The following is a 12420-nucleotide window of genomic DNA, read 5'->3' on the forward strand; positions in this document are numbered from 1 at the left end:
TGCAGAGTCTTTCTCTAGAGTCTTTGTAGATACTGACTCTTTCTCTGGAGTCCTTTTAGATACTGACTCTTTCTCTAGAGTCTTTGTAGATGCAGAGTCTTTCTCTAGAGTCTTTGTAGATACTGACTCTTTCTCTGGAGTCCTTTTAGATACTGACTCTTTCTCTAGAGTCTTTGTAGATGCAGAGTATTTCTCTAGAGTCTTTGAAGATGACGGCTCTTTCTCTGGAGTCCTTTTAGATACTGACTCTTTCTCTAGAGTCTTTGTAGTTGCAGAGTCTTTCTCTAAAGTCTTTGTAGATGCAGAGTCTTTCTCTGGAGTCTTTGTAGATGCAGAGTCTTTCTCTAGAGTCCTTTTAGATACTAACTCTTTCTCTAGAGTCCTTTTAGATACTAACTCTTTCTCTAGAGTCTTTGAAGATGACAACTCTTTCTGGCTGGCTGTTTTGGACGTTGTCTCTTTCTCTAGAGTCTTTGTAGTTGCAGAGTCTTTCTCTAGAGTCTTTGTAGATGCAGAGTCTTTCTCTAGAGTCTTTTTAGATGCAGAGTCTTTTTCTAGAGTCTTTGTAGTTGCAGAGTCTTTCTCTAGAGTCTTTTTAGATGCAGAGTCTTTCTCTAGAGTCTTTGTAGTTGCAGAGTCTTTCTCTAGAGTCTTTGTAGATGCAGAGTCTTTCTCTAGAGTCTTTTTAGATGCAGAGTCTTTTTCTAGAGTCTTTGTAGTTGCAGAGTCTTTCTCTAGAGTCTTTGTAGTTGCAGAGTCTTTCTCTAGAGTCTTTGTAGATGCAGAGTCTTTCTCTAGAGTCTTTTTAGATGCAGAGTCTTTCTCTAGAGTCTTTGTAGTTGCAGAGTCTTTCTCTAGAGTCTTTGTAGATGCAGAGTCTTTCTCTAGAGTCTTTTTAGATGCAGAGTCTTTTTCTAGAGTCTTTGAAGATGACAACTCTTTCTGGCTAGCTGTTTTGGACTTTGTCCCTTTTTCTAGAGTCTTTGTAGATGCAGAGTCTTTCTCTAGAGTCTTTGTAGATGACGGCTCTTTCTCTGGAGTCCTTTTAGATACTGACTCTTTCTCTAGAGTCTTTGTAGTTGCAGAGTCTTTCTCTAAAGTCTTTGTAGATGCAGAGTCTTTCTCTGGAATCTTTGTAGATGCAGAGTCTTTCTCTAGAGTCCTTTTAGATACTAACTCTTTCTCTGGAGTCCTTTTAGATACTGAATCTTTCTCTAGAGTCTTTGAAGATGCAGAGTATTTCTCTAGAGTCTTTGAAGATGACGGCTCTTTCTCTGGAGTCCTTTTAGATACTGACTCTTTCTCTAGAGTCTTTGAAGATGCAGAGTCTTTCTGGCTGGCTGTTTTGGACGTTGCCTCTTTCTCTGGAGTCTTCTTCGAGGACTTCCTGTTGGACTCGTCCCTGTTCCGTCTCTCGCTCCTCCTGCGCTCGCTTCTCTTCCCCTCGGCTGAGTCCTTGGCCGTCTGAACCGCCCACCTATGAAGACAGGGATTCACAGGGATTCAGGTACACGATCGCAGAGATCTGGCAGACAGGTGTACAGGAACAAAGAGGAGACAGTTTTAGACTCTGACCCGTTGATGAGTCTTTTGTATTTGTTGGAGATCTGGATCACGAGTCTGGAGGAGTTGAAGATGACAGGTTTAGAGGTTAGCTGTTTAACGGCTCTCTGAGCCTCTGAAGAAGTCGACATCTCGATGAAACCCTGAAACACACAAAGGTGAAGAGATGTCATCCAGTCACCAAGTCCGTGAAGGAGAACTCCTCTGCTTCGTCGGGGTGATGGCGGGACACTGACCTTCTGGCGATGGCTGGCCATGACGTAGCGCACCGGCGTCCCAAATTCTTTCACCAGGTCGATGAACTCGACGTCGGTGAAGAAACGCAGCGGGAGGTTTCTGAAGTAAATCACTCGGGTGGACCGACGCTGGCAACAAACAACAACAACATATAAGAACATGTCTGACGACAGAACTGTGTCATTAATAAAAAATCTCCTTCCTCACCTCGCGTTCCTCTCTGACGACTTCTTCTGCAAATTCAAACAGGAATGAGAATTTTATTGTCTTTAGAGGCTGAATTTAAAAAGATTAGATTTAGTCGTCATCCAAGACTCTCAGGGTTTACCTTGGTCATCAGACTGGTCCTCTTCCAGCTCATCCAGAGTGATGCAGTTCTCCAGGTCTACTGGGAAATCCGGTTCCTCCTGGAGACGCAGCAGGACAGAGACTGGTCAGACCAGGACCTGATATTTATCAGCTTGTGTATAAACATTAGTTTCACAGTTTCGTTCATATCTCAGAAACCCTCCTGTCCTGCCAGCTCAGCAACTAAAACAAACTAAAATAAACTAAGATAAACGGTAGTCCTGTGAACTTTGATCGCTTGTCAGTGTTTTGACCGTCTGGACGTCACCGACAGCTTCAGAGCGTTCAGAGCGGAGGGACAGAGTCTCTGCAGGCTGGGCGGTGATGGCGTAGTGGATAAGACACATGCCTTTGGTGTGAGAGACCCAGAAATAGTGTCAAATGTGCTGGAAAAAGCGATCTCAGGAAGAAGCAGCCCGTTTTGCAGTTGCATTAAACATTTGAAGGTTGTATTCAGGCTGTCAGACTAACTCAAACTGACGTGAAAAAAATGTAAAGGTACAAGCTAAAACCTGACGATGACACAGTACAGTGAACCACCGACGATTGAGACAAAAGACAACGATATTAAGGATCAACAGTGTTCCTGTACAGCTGGTCTGCAGGACTTTATTACGTTACATTCAGTAGGAAGTTAGCCAGCGTCAGCTAACTAACATCAGGAACGATCCACAGCCGACATGTTTCTGGATTTATTTCAGGTTTTGGAAAGAGAATAAATCGTCCTTCTCCTTTCAGCCTCTCTGGGTAGCTGCTGTAAATATTACAAGATGCTGCAGAAACAGCGTTTGACCAGATCTGAGAAAAATACAGCCAGAAAAAACTAGAAAACGACTCCGGCGCCGGAGCTTTGAACACAAACACCAGCAGTCTGACCAGATTGAGCTCTGATAACGGAGCCGTTTACCGACAGGAGGAGCTAAAAGCTTTTATTAAATTAACACTTTACTTTAATCAATTTATCTTCACTCGCGCTTCGACTCCCTGCTGTTGTTAGCATCAGTGGGCTCCCAGAGCTCTGTGACGCAGCCTCTTCATATTTATACAAAAACCAGACAAAACTGGAGGCTGCTGGGAGAAAAGAAAGCGAGGAAGTCACCAGGAACTACCTGGTGAGAATATGTGTCTGTTACTTGATCCCACAGCTGTCGTTGTACTTTACTGTGAACGAGTTAGCATAGCGTAGCCCTGACTCCATTCAGAAAACAAACAAGTCCTGCTGACAGAGCATGAATTCATTTGTTTAACAAATCAGCATCACCTCCGTTTATTCGAATTAAATCCCAGCTAAATGTTGACTTTGGTTTCATAGCGCTGTAGCACCGTGGGTTTATTCCCATTATCGCATTGTGTGTGAACGCTCGGCAGCAGTCCAGCGATAAAACTCAAGCGAGGATTAAATTTGCGTTTGGTCTGAGGTGTCGGCTGGTCTCATGATGAATCTCACTGATCGATGGATGCCAAAAAGTGTGGAATTTGCGACACAACGTTATAAATGATCAGAGCAGAATTGTAAACGCTACATATGGTCATATCGCACAGCCCTGTCTGCAGACATCACAGTGAGGTCAGGAACCCAAACAGAGCAGAACCTGCCGGCTGTTCTCTGCTCGAATCACCTGAAACTTTTATTTTTCATCTTAAAGAATGAGAATTTATTAAAGTGCGTCTCCACCTCGTCGTCCTCCAGCCGAGTCTCTGACGTCTCCTCTGCTCCTCTGCTGGATTCTGATTCTTCCTCCTGCTTCTTCATCCCGAGCATCTCTTCCTCCTGCTCCTCCTCCTTCACCACCGGTTTCTCCGGCTCCTCCTCCTTCACCACCGGTTTCTCCGGCTCCTCCTCCTTCACCACCGGTTTCTCCGGCTCCTCCTCCTTCACCACAGGTTTCTCCTGCTCCTCCTCCTTCACCACAGGTTTCTTCGGCTCCTCCTCCTTCACCACAGGTTTCTCCGGCTCCTCCTCCTTCACCACCAACTTCTCCTCCTGCTGCTCCTGATCATCAGCCTCTCCGTCCTTCACCTCCTTCTCTTGATCTGAAACAGACAGAAGAGTTTCTTTGTCGCAGTTTTCACTTTCTCTTTTCCACAAACAGCTCAGCTTTTTTTTTTTTATTTCTACCTTCTTCAGGTGAGTCTGTTCTCTCTGCAGCTTCCTCCATCTTGTCGTCTTCCTCCTCCTCCTCCTCTTCCACGTCGGCATCCTCCAGATTCTCTCCATCCTCTCCGATCACCTCCATCCCCTCGATGTCGCTCTCCTCTGCAGACGACCTGCAGGAGTCACATTTTCACTTGTTTTAGTCAGTCCAGCTGCTGCCGTCTCAGGACTATCTATTGATTTTAATACATGAGAAACTCACTCTGCTTCCTCTTCAGTTTGTTCTTTGTCTACAGGTTCAGGTCTGGAGTCTGTGGCAGGAGCTGGATCAGGATCAGTCCTGGACTCTGTGTCTGCGGAGAGATGACAATCAGCGTGGAGGTTTCATGCTTAGTGACCGACAGCAGCCCGAGTACGCTGGTGTCCTGAGCCGCCGGTCGGACGAAGACAAAGACTTCTGCTGTCTCTCTCTCGCACTTCCATACTTATATTTTGAGGGCGTCGCACTGAGAGCACAGCACAGGAGAAGCGTAAAGCAGCAGAGAGAGAGGCCGACAACAGAATGAACACTGACTCGAACACTCTGAGACGTTTTGAGGCGTGAAATCAAATGTGTAGATTTCGAATATTGACAGTTTTACGAGAAGTGACGGCGGAACAAAAATGTGCTTGAATGTTTTCGGAGTTGAGGAGCTCCGCGAGTGGCGGCGGGGGAAGCTCGCGCCGACCTGCTCACCGAGCCCACTGCCGTCACACAGACCGCCGCAGCAACAACAACGACAGAGGAAAACACGGGTGACAGATAGTTTTAATGTTTGAACTGCTGTTTTTCAGTCATCACATTTGAGTAGTTTAAATGAAGAGACATCTGGCTCCTGATGTACAGAAAATTCTTGGCTTGTGAAACTTATATAAATAATAAAATAAATAAACAAACAAAAGAAATAGTATGAAAAGGGGACTGTCCTTACTTTATTTTTTATTATTATTAAGGCTGTTATTTTGGAGCTCTGCAGGGGCCTCTGTGCTGGGGGGATTGCTGCGATAAGTCAGTTCCAGTTAGTGCACAACAGCAGTGTTTGATTTGAGACGCTACCCTGTCAAAATGAACGCACTAAGCGAGTTGAGACACAGCAATCGTGTCTCTTTTCATGTTTACGCTGACGACACACTGATCTACCTGCCCGTCAGATCCACAGACCCTGGGATGCTGAGTTTGTACTTAAACCGGAAAAGTTGCACCAGGTCAGAGAGAATCGTCACTAATTCACTGCACCATCATTGTTTGTACCAGACAGTGTTTTATATTTTACAATTTTCGTCCACGAGGTTTGTTTTGTTTTACAATTGTAAGGACCTTGGAGCCGTCTGCTTGGGAAAAGAATGTGGACAGATCTGTAATTTTGAGTTTTTCCCCTCAATAACTCTCTACCATGGAAAAACATTTTATTCTGTTTTGAAAAGCCTTTGTTTTACATTCCTACGTTGTTTTTTTCCCCTCCTCATTAACAAGCCGTTCACACGAGGCTGTTTTCAGACTCTCACTTTCCCCCCATTCAGTCAGCAGCAAACACATTCAGCATCCAACAATACCGTATATTCACTTTGGATTCCCTTAGTAAAAACCCTTTTTACATAAATTTTGTACTGAGTCCTGTGACCCACTCCTCTCTCTTTATTAAGGGTCCCAGACCTAAAGGAAATCCACTTCCAACAGTGATTTCCTGACTCTAGTACTTTCATGAGTGTTGCCAGCGAGCGAGCCTCAGACACTCCGGCGTCGGGCCCTCAACGGCTCACCCATAGTTTTACCTTCAGCTGAGTCCTCTCACGCGCGTGATGAGCCGACAACGGCAAAATTGTGATGGCAATCCGAGTTTTTCCAAATGAGCAGCTCAGGCGAACGCTTTGTCTTTCTGTGAACTTTATTCAAGTCTTCTGCAGAAGGACTCGACTGAGTGAGCCTGTTATTTATCCAGCTTTAGGGTCAGTCACATCATCCCACAGAGACCCTGAAGTCTGGATAACACACAGAACAGAGAGATTTCGGCTGTTGCGTTTACACATCACACGTGAACCTGTCCAGGGTTACATGCAGTATGTTTGGAATTCCCATTACAACCACTAAATCCACTTCTAAGAAGTTTTCAGACGAATAATTAACTGTATAGATTTAGAATATTGGCAGTTTTATGAAAACTGATGGCGGATCGGAAATGTGCTCAAACTTTTTCGCCGTTGAGAAGCTCTGCAAGCGCCGGCCAGCCAGTCAGCTCATAGAGCCCTCTGGTCCAGAGGAAACCACAGCTGTGAGATTTACGTTCCACGACTCGGTCTCATTCCGAGTAATGCTGACATGTCACTCAAGAGACATCCGGTGTGCGAGTCGCGTTGAACATTAGGTCATTTTGCACTGGAAAATGGAGGACGGCGGACTAAAAGGGAGGGGAGTTGAGCTGAAATAGAAACAGAGATCCAGGTCAAATGGCAAAGCAAATACTGCCATCTCCTAGTGGATCATATCAAGCCTGTTGCAAAGAATCTTGGCGTCTGGTTCGACGACGATTAAAGTTTCGAGCAGCGAACCACAAAGCTTCCGACCGACTGCTTGTTTAACACTTTCACGCTGGTGTTGTGCAGGCACGACGCAGGGACTGCGTGGAGGAGCTCCATACCGTCTGCTCACACATGGTTAAAACAACAATTAAGACGCTGCGGTAGACGATACAAATCACAGGAGGAAGGCGTTTTTTAATCAAAATTAAAAACTTATATAAGACAGGAAGCCAAAACCCCGATCAGACCTGATCCCGCTGCTCGGCCCAACTTACTGAATATTACATAATACATGACACCGTGTGGAAGAAACAAACAGCTGTTCACTCGTGGCGTTTTCTTACCGGTCGTCTCCGTTTTCTCTGGTACCGACTTTTCTCTGGACCTGGACCTGGTTCTGGTCCTCTCGTCTCTGCTGCCTTTCTCTCTGGACCTGGACCTGGTCCTGGTCCTCTCGTCTCTGCTGCCTTTCTCTCTGGACCTGGACCTGGTTCTGGTCCTCTCGTCTCTGCTGCCTTTCTCTCTGGACCTGGACCTCTTCTGTCTGCTGGACCTTTCTCTAGATTTTTCTCCGGACTCAGAACTGGTTCTAGAACTTTTCTCTTCAGTGGACTTTTCTGTGGAGCTGGACCTGGTTCTATCTGGTTTGTCTTTAGTGGACTTTTCTCCAGACTCAGAACTGGTTTTGATCATTTTGTCTTTAATGGACTTTTCTCTGGACTTGGACCTGGTTCTAGCCGGTTTGTCTTTAGTGGACTTTTCTCCGGACTCAGAACTGGTTTTGGTCGTTTTCTCTTTAGTGGACTTTTCTCTGGACTTGGACCTGGTTCTATCTGGTTTCTCTTTAGTGGACTTTTCTCGGGACCTGGATCTAGCTGGATTTTCTTTAGTGGACTTTTCTCCGGATTCAGACCTGGTTCTGGTTCTGCTGGATTTCACTCCCTCCTCCTCCCCCCTCCGCCTCTTGGTCTCTGCCGTCTTGTCTTCTTTGTCCAGGCTCGAACTCCTCGTCCTCTTGGTTGAGCAGCTTTCCTCTTCGTACCTCTTAGACGCTGCGACCCGCCTGCAGGACATGACAGGAAATATTAGTACCGATCCATAAGCCACAGATCAGCTGATAAACCCGGTCCATTGTACTCACATGAGGCTCTTGTATTCTACAGAGAAGGAAACGTTGATGAGGTCGTTATTGATCTTCAGAGGGTTGGAGGAATAATAATCCACCATCTTCTGAGCATCAGGAGTATTTTTCATCTCTATGAACGCCTGAAAAATAAAAATAAAACTGATGTTGCAGCTCAGTATGATTTTATCAGTCAACACCAACAGACCCAGACTGGAACAGACCGGTCCAACTTGGTCACATCAGTCGCCAAATCACACTCAATGTGTGTTCCCGCCTCGAGTCACACTCATTCTGAGGTCTTGCAGGTTTTACTCGTTCATTGAAAGCTTCGTTTAATCCATATAACTAAATACTAGGGCTGCAGCTAACGATGATTTTAGTGTTCGAAGCTTCTATAGATTATTTCAACGAATCATCGATGCGTCGTTTAAGAAGTACTTTTGCTTGGCGGCGCCCCCCCCCCCCGTAACGGAATCAGCTGTGCGCGTTTATAGGTGATAGATATTTATTAGTCCTTTCGGAAATTCATAGTGTGTCATAAAGCAAACAACCAGACAGCTGCTTTACAAACGGCTGTCAGCGTCGGCCGATGGTCGTGCCGTTCACAAAACTTGCCTACATGTGACGGCAGTAATTACAGTTATAAAGACAAAGAACGTGGGTGAAAGGATGGATCAGCACACGCAGGTAGCAGGGATCATCTGACCTACATAGAGCTGCAGGTGAGTTAAAAGGTGCAGCTCCCGACATCCAGTTAACTCCTGACTGAGGTCACAACTCGCGGCCCAAAAAGGAGAACAACAAACGCACGTGGTCACATTTTCAGCTGAGGTCTTACTTTGGCTTCAACTCAATCAATCATGATTCCAGTTAAATGCTAAAGTTGCTGTTTGCTGATCAGCTGCCGTCACGCTGTTGCCGAGGCGACATAAGTTTGGTTTTACGGCGGACGGACGGTAACATTACAGAGTTGGTGTTTTCTTTAGCTTGAAATAATCCCAGACTTTGGACACTTGCTTTTTCGTCCCTCGCTGTTTTCTCTCTCTTCCCCCACCTCGATTTAATCGATGAATCGTTTCAGCCCTACTATATACACGCAGTGTTTCACACGGACGGTTATTACAGAGAGAAAGTCTGGGATCATTAGAAGCCAACAGGAAACAGCAGCTCTGGACAGCGAGTCCAGAACCAGCCGACCACAACAGAACCACGGCAGCAGAAAGACCCGGTCCGGCATCCAGGCCACTGAGCGGACCCCAAACAAGCTAACGTTAGCAGTTAAATCATGGCTGCCGGCTGAGATGAAGGCTAGCTAAGGTACGGCTCGGATCTTAGCTGGAAATGTAGAAACATGTTTGTTGTTGTTCTCCGACTAGTTAGTCTGTGGGTTTGGGTCGGAACGTTACAGAGAAAAGCATTTCTGATCCGGTGACTCAGTGAAACGGTCTGTAGAATACTGCTGCTCTGGTTGGTTTAGCTTCGTCTCTCATTGGGCTGAAACATCATGTCATGGAAAATTCACAAGCCAGAGCCTCAGGGCGCTTTCACACCTGTAGTCCGGTTCATTTGGTCCGGACCAAGTGAAATAAATGATACACTGCTGCATGTCAGTTCCGGTCCGGTTCGTGTTCACACTGCAGTTTCACAAACGATCCAGAGAAGTAACCATGAGGTCACGCAGACGTTCAGGTAACTTGTTGATTGGACAGCTTTGGCGACTGTCATCCTGCATCATCGGGACCCACGTGGGGAAATCAAACTCCGGTGACTGACAGACGTTTATGCAGCACTTTAACGCTTCTGATCTGAATCGCAAAGAGTTCACGAAGTGATCATTTATTATAAGCATGATTAGTAATGTCAGGCCGACCGCAGAGCCTGGTATGAATAATAACGTAAAAACAGGGCGTGTACAGTAATAATTTGGCTTATTAGCCTTCAGTATGCTGTGGGATCGCTGTCACACATGTTTTATGGACTGACAGTGTAAACGAGTACTGGACCTCCTTTTTAACATTTTAACCTATTAATCAGGGAAAATACCTGCGCTGACAAGTATACGCTGCTAAAAGATTTTCATAAACACAGTGCGGCTTATACAGATCAATTATCAGATCGCTGAACGCAGCAGCAGATGGATTTATTAGTGGTTTAACTTTGGAGATAAAGCTCAGGATCATAAAATCCTGAGGTTGGTTCGTTTGCTTTCACACCACAAGCGAACCGCACCAGAGTTTGTTTTAAAGCGTCCGCTTTTGGTGCGCACTGCAGCGTTCACACCTGCCCAAACGAACCGCACCGAGGGGGAGAACGAACTCTAGTACGATTCAACCGGACTAACTGAGGCAGGTGTGACACCGCCCTCAGACTGACCAGTACCAGTAACAGTTTGGTGTATCTCACCTTAGACGGCAGGAACAGGCTGTAGAGAGGAGTGCCGAAGCGTTTGATGATGGTGAACAGATCTGATTGGCAGTCCTCTCCTGTTGGAACCGGAGAGAAACTCACCACCCGAGAACTCTGTGAGGAGACAGGAAACACCATCAGAGGACTTCTAAGAGCTCATAGTACCTTACTGCCCCACCGGAGCACTGCGCTCCCAGAATGCACCTGTGGTTCCCAGAGTCTCCAAAAGAAGAATGGGAGCCAGAGCGTTCAGCTATCAAGCTCCACCCACTGCTACAGGTAATATTACTAGTCCGATTATCCACATCCCACTCCTGTCCCGCTACCATCCTTACTGCTGTTTTACATCCCTACGTGGAACTTGATACCCGTTGTAGCACGAGCTGCTGGTTGGATGAATCCCTACCTGGAGGAAGCCGAAGGTGCTGGAGATGCTGAACTCCATCTGCTCTCCGTTCACAGTTGGAGGATAGTTAACGTGGAACTTCACCAAGTCCTTCGCCTGATCGACAGAGCCCAGCTCCACAAACGCCTGCAGGGTTCACAACAGATTGATCCTTTAACACCACGAGTGGAAAAACTGCACGTGTTCTACGCTGGAGTGATGCTTCACTGCGCTGCACGAAGGCAAATGTCTTGAGGACACTTAATTCTTCCATGCTTTTATGTACAACTTGCATGATGTTAACATCACTCTACATTTCAAATCTGCCTCCCGACAGGAGTGGAACCGACCAATCAGCTGACCTCCAGTTAACTAGAACACCCTGTTCTGTGTGGGTTTGGAAAGAAGTGGAATTGGATCTAAAGTGCAGCGTAATTCCAGATTTATAAACACAACAACAGTCTTTCTACTTGAGTGAATGTGATGAAGACAACATGTGAAATATGAAAATGATCAAACCCAAAGTTCAGGATAAAAAGTAAAAAGCAAAGAAAAGAATTATACAACAATAACACACACACACACACACATATATAAAATACTTCAGTTTGGTTGTGTGTGATGAAGCATGCTGACTCACTAAAGATGGGAACATTAGGATCTTCACGATCTTTCCGAACGGTTCTGTCAGTTTTCTCAGGTACGTCTCGTCCACAGACTGAGCCGGAAACTTGACGCACACCACTTTACTTTTCTCTGTCTGACACAAACACAATAAACAACGTATTATTTACGTTCGTACAGAAGCAGCTGAACTAAACTTTACAGCGTTCTGACTTAGAGTCTTTACCTTCTTCTGGAGGGTTTTATTTGCCTGCGACTCTGTTCAACACACAGAAAGAAACAGATGTTAGTGCAGCTTTAGGGAGGAGGAGAACATGACCTCTGAGAAAACAATCAAGTGTCTTTACTGGAGCTCTGATTGGACGTCTGGGGCTGCCGGCCAGGTTTGCCTTCAACCTTCCACTTCTCTGATTGGCTGTCGGCCCTTCAATGATAGAACAGATAATATTTAAGATGTTGATCTGTCAGCTGAGAACATTTTTATTAAAATTCAAAACTAAACGAGAAACCGTTATAATGTCCACAATCTACAAAGACGAGTAGACGACTGTGTGTGGTTCCTGCGTCTGATCCTGAAACTGCTACCGTTGCGGTTCTGTCGCAGTGACGCTGAAGTTCCTGCTACTGTTGTGGTTCTGTCGCAGTGACGCTGAAGTTCCTGCTACTGTTGTGGTTCTGTCGCAGTGACGTTGAGGTTCCTGCTACTGTTGAGGTTCTGTCGCAGTGACGTTGAGGTTCCTGCTACTGTTGAGGTTCTGTCACAGTGACGTTGAGGTTCCTGCTACTGTTGCGGTTCTGTCGCAGTGACGCTGAAGTTCCTGCTACTGTTGAGGTTCCTGCTACTGTTGCGGTTCTGTCGCAGTGACGCTGAAGTTCCTGCTACTGTTGCGGTTCCTGCTACTGTTGCGGTTCTGTCGCAGTGACGCTGAAGTTCCTGCTACTGTTGCGGTTCTGTCGCAGTGACGCTGAAGTTCCTGCTACCGTTGCGGTTCTGTCGCAGTGACGCTGAAGTTCCTGCTACCGTTGCGGTTCTGTCGCAGTGACGCTGAAGTTCCTGCTACCGTTGCGGTTCTGTCGCAG

General features: G+C 46.1%; 1 protein-coding gene across 24 annotated transcripts in view; it reads right to left on the minus strand.

Moving 5' to 3' along the window:
• The window catches only part of matr3l1.1 (matrin 3-like 1.1), a 26367-nt gene that overhangs the window by 7180 nt on the left and 6767 nt on the right, over positions 1-12420 (minus strand). For 14 of the 24 annotated variants that reach the window (XM_046030757.1, XM_046030752.1, XM_046030751.1 and 11 more), the window contains 15 exons: positions 11688-11764; positions 11567-11598; positions 11357-11476; positions 10738-10863; positions 10329-10445; positions 7941-8065; positions 7144-7862; positions 4506-4596; positions 4268-4416; positions 3824-4182; positions 2129-2207; positions 2008-2033; positions 1800-1928; positions 1576-1706; positions 2-1477 (listed from right to left, as the gene is read on the minus strand). In XM_046030757.1, the coding sequence (XP_045886713.1) occupies positions 2-1477; positions 1576-1706; positions 1800-1928; positions 2008-2033; positions 2129-2207; positions 3824-4182; positions 4268-4416; positions 4506-4596; positions 7144-7862; positions 7941-8065; positions 10329-10445; positions 10738-10863; positions 11357-11476; positions 11567-11598; positions 11688-11764 (3756 nt within the window). The remainder of the gene's footprint in view (position 1; positions 1478-1575; positions 1707-1799; positions 1929-2007; positions 2034-2128; positions 2208-3823; positions 4183-4267; positions 4417-4505; positions 4597-7143; positions 7863-7940; positions 8066-10328; positions 10446-10737; positions 10864-11356; positions 11477-11566; positions 11599-11687; positions 11765-12420) is intronic. The other 10 variants (XM_046030746.1, XM_046030745.1, XM_046030755.1 and 7 more) reach the window with 10 other exon arrangements.

Source organism: Micropterus dolomieu, linkage group LG19 (assembly GCF_021292245.1).
Source record: "Micropterus dolomieu isolate WLL.071019.BEF.003 ecotype Adirondacks linkage group LG19, ASM2129224v1, whole genome shotgun sequence".
Lineage (NCBI taxonomy): Eukaryota > Metazoa > Chordata > Actinopteri > Centrarchiformes > Centrarchidae > Micropterus > Micropterus dolomieu.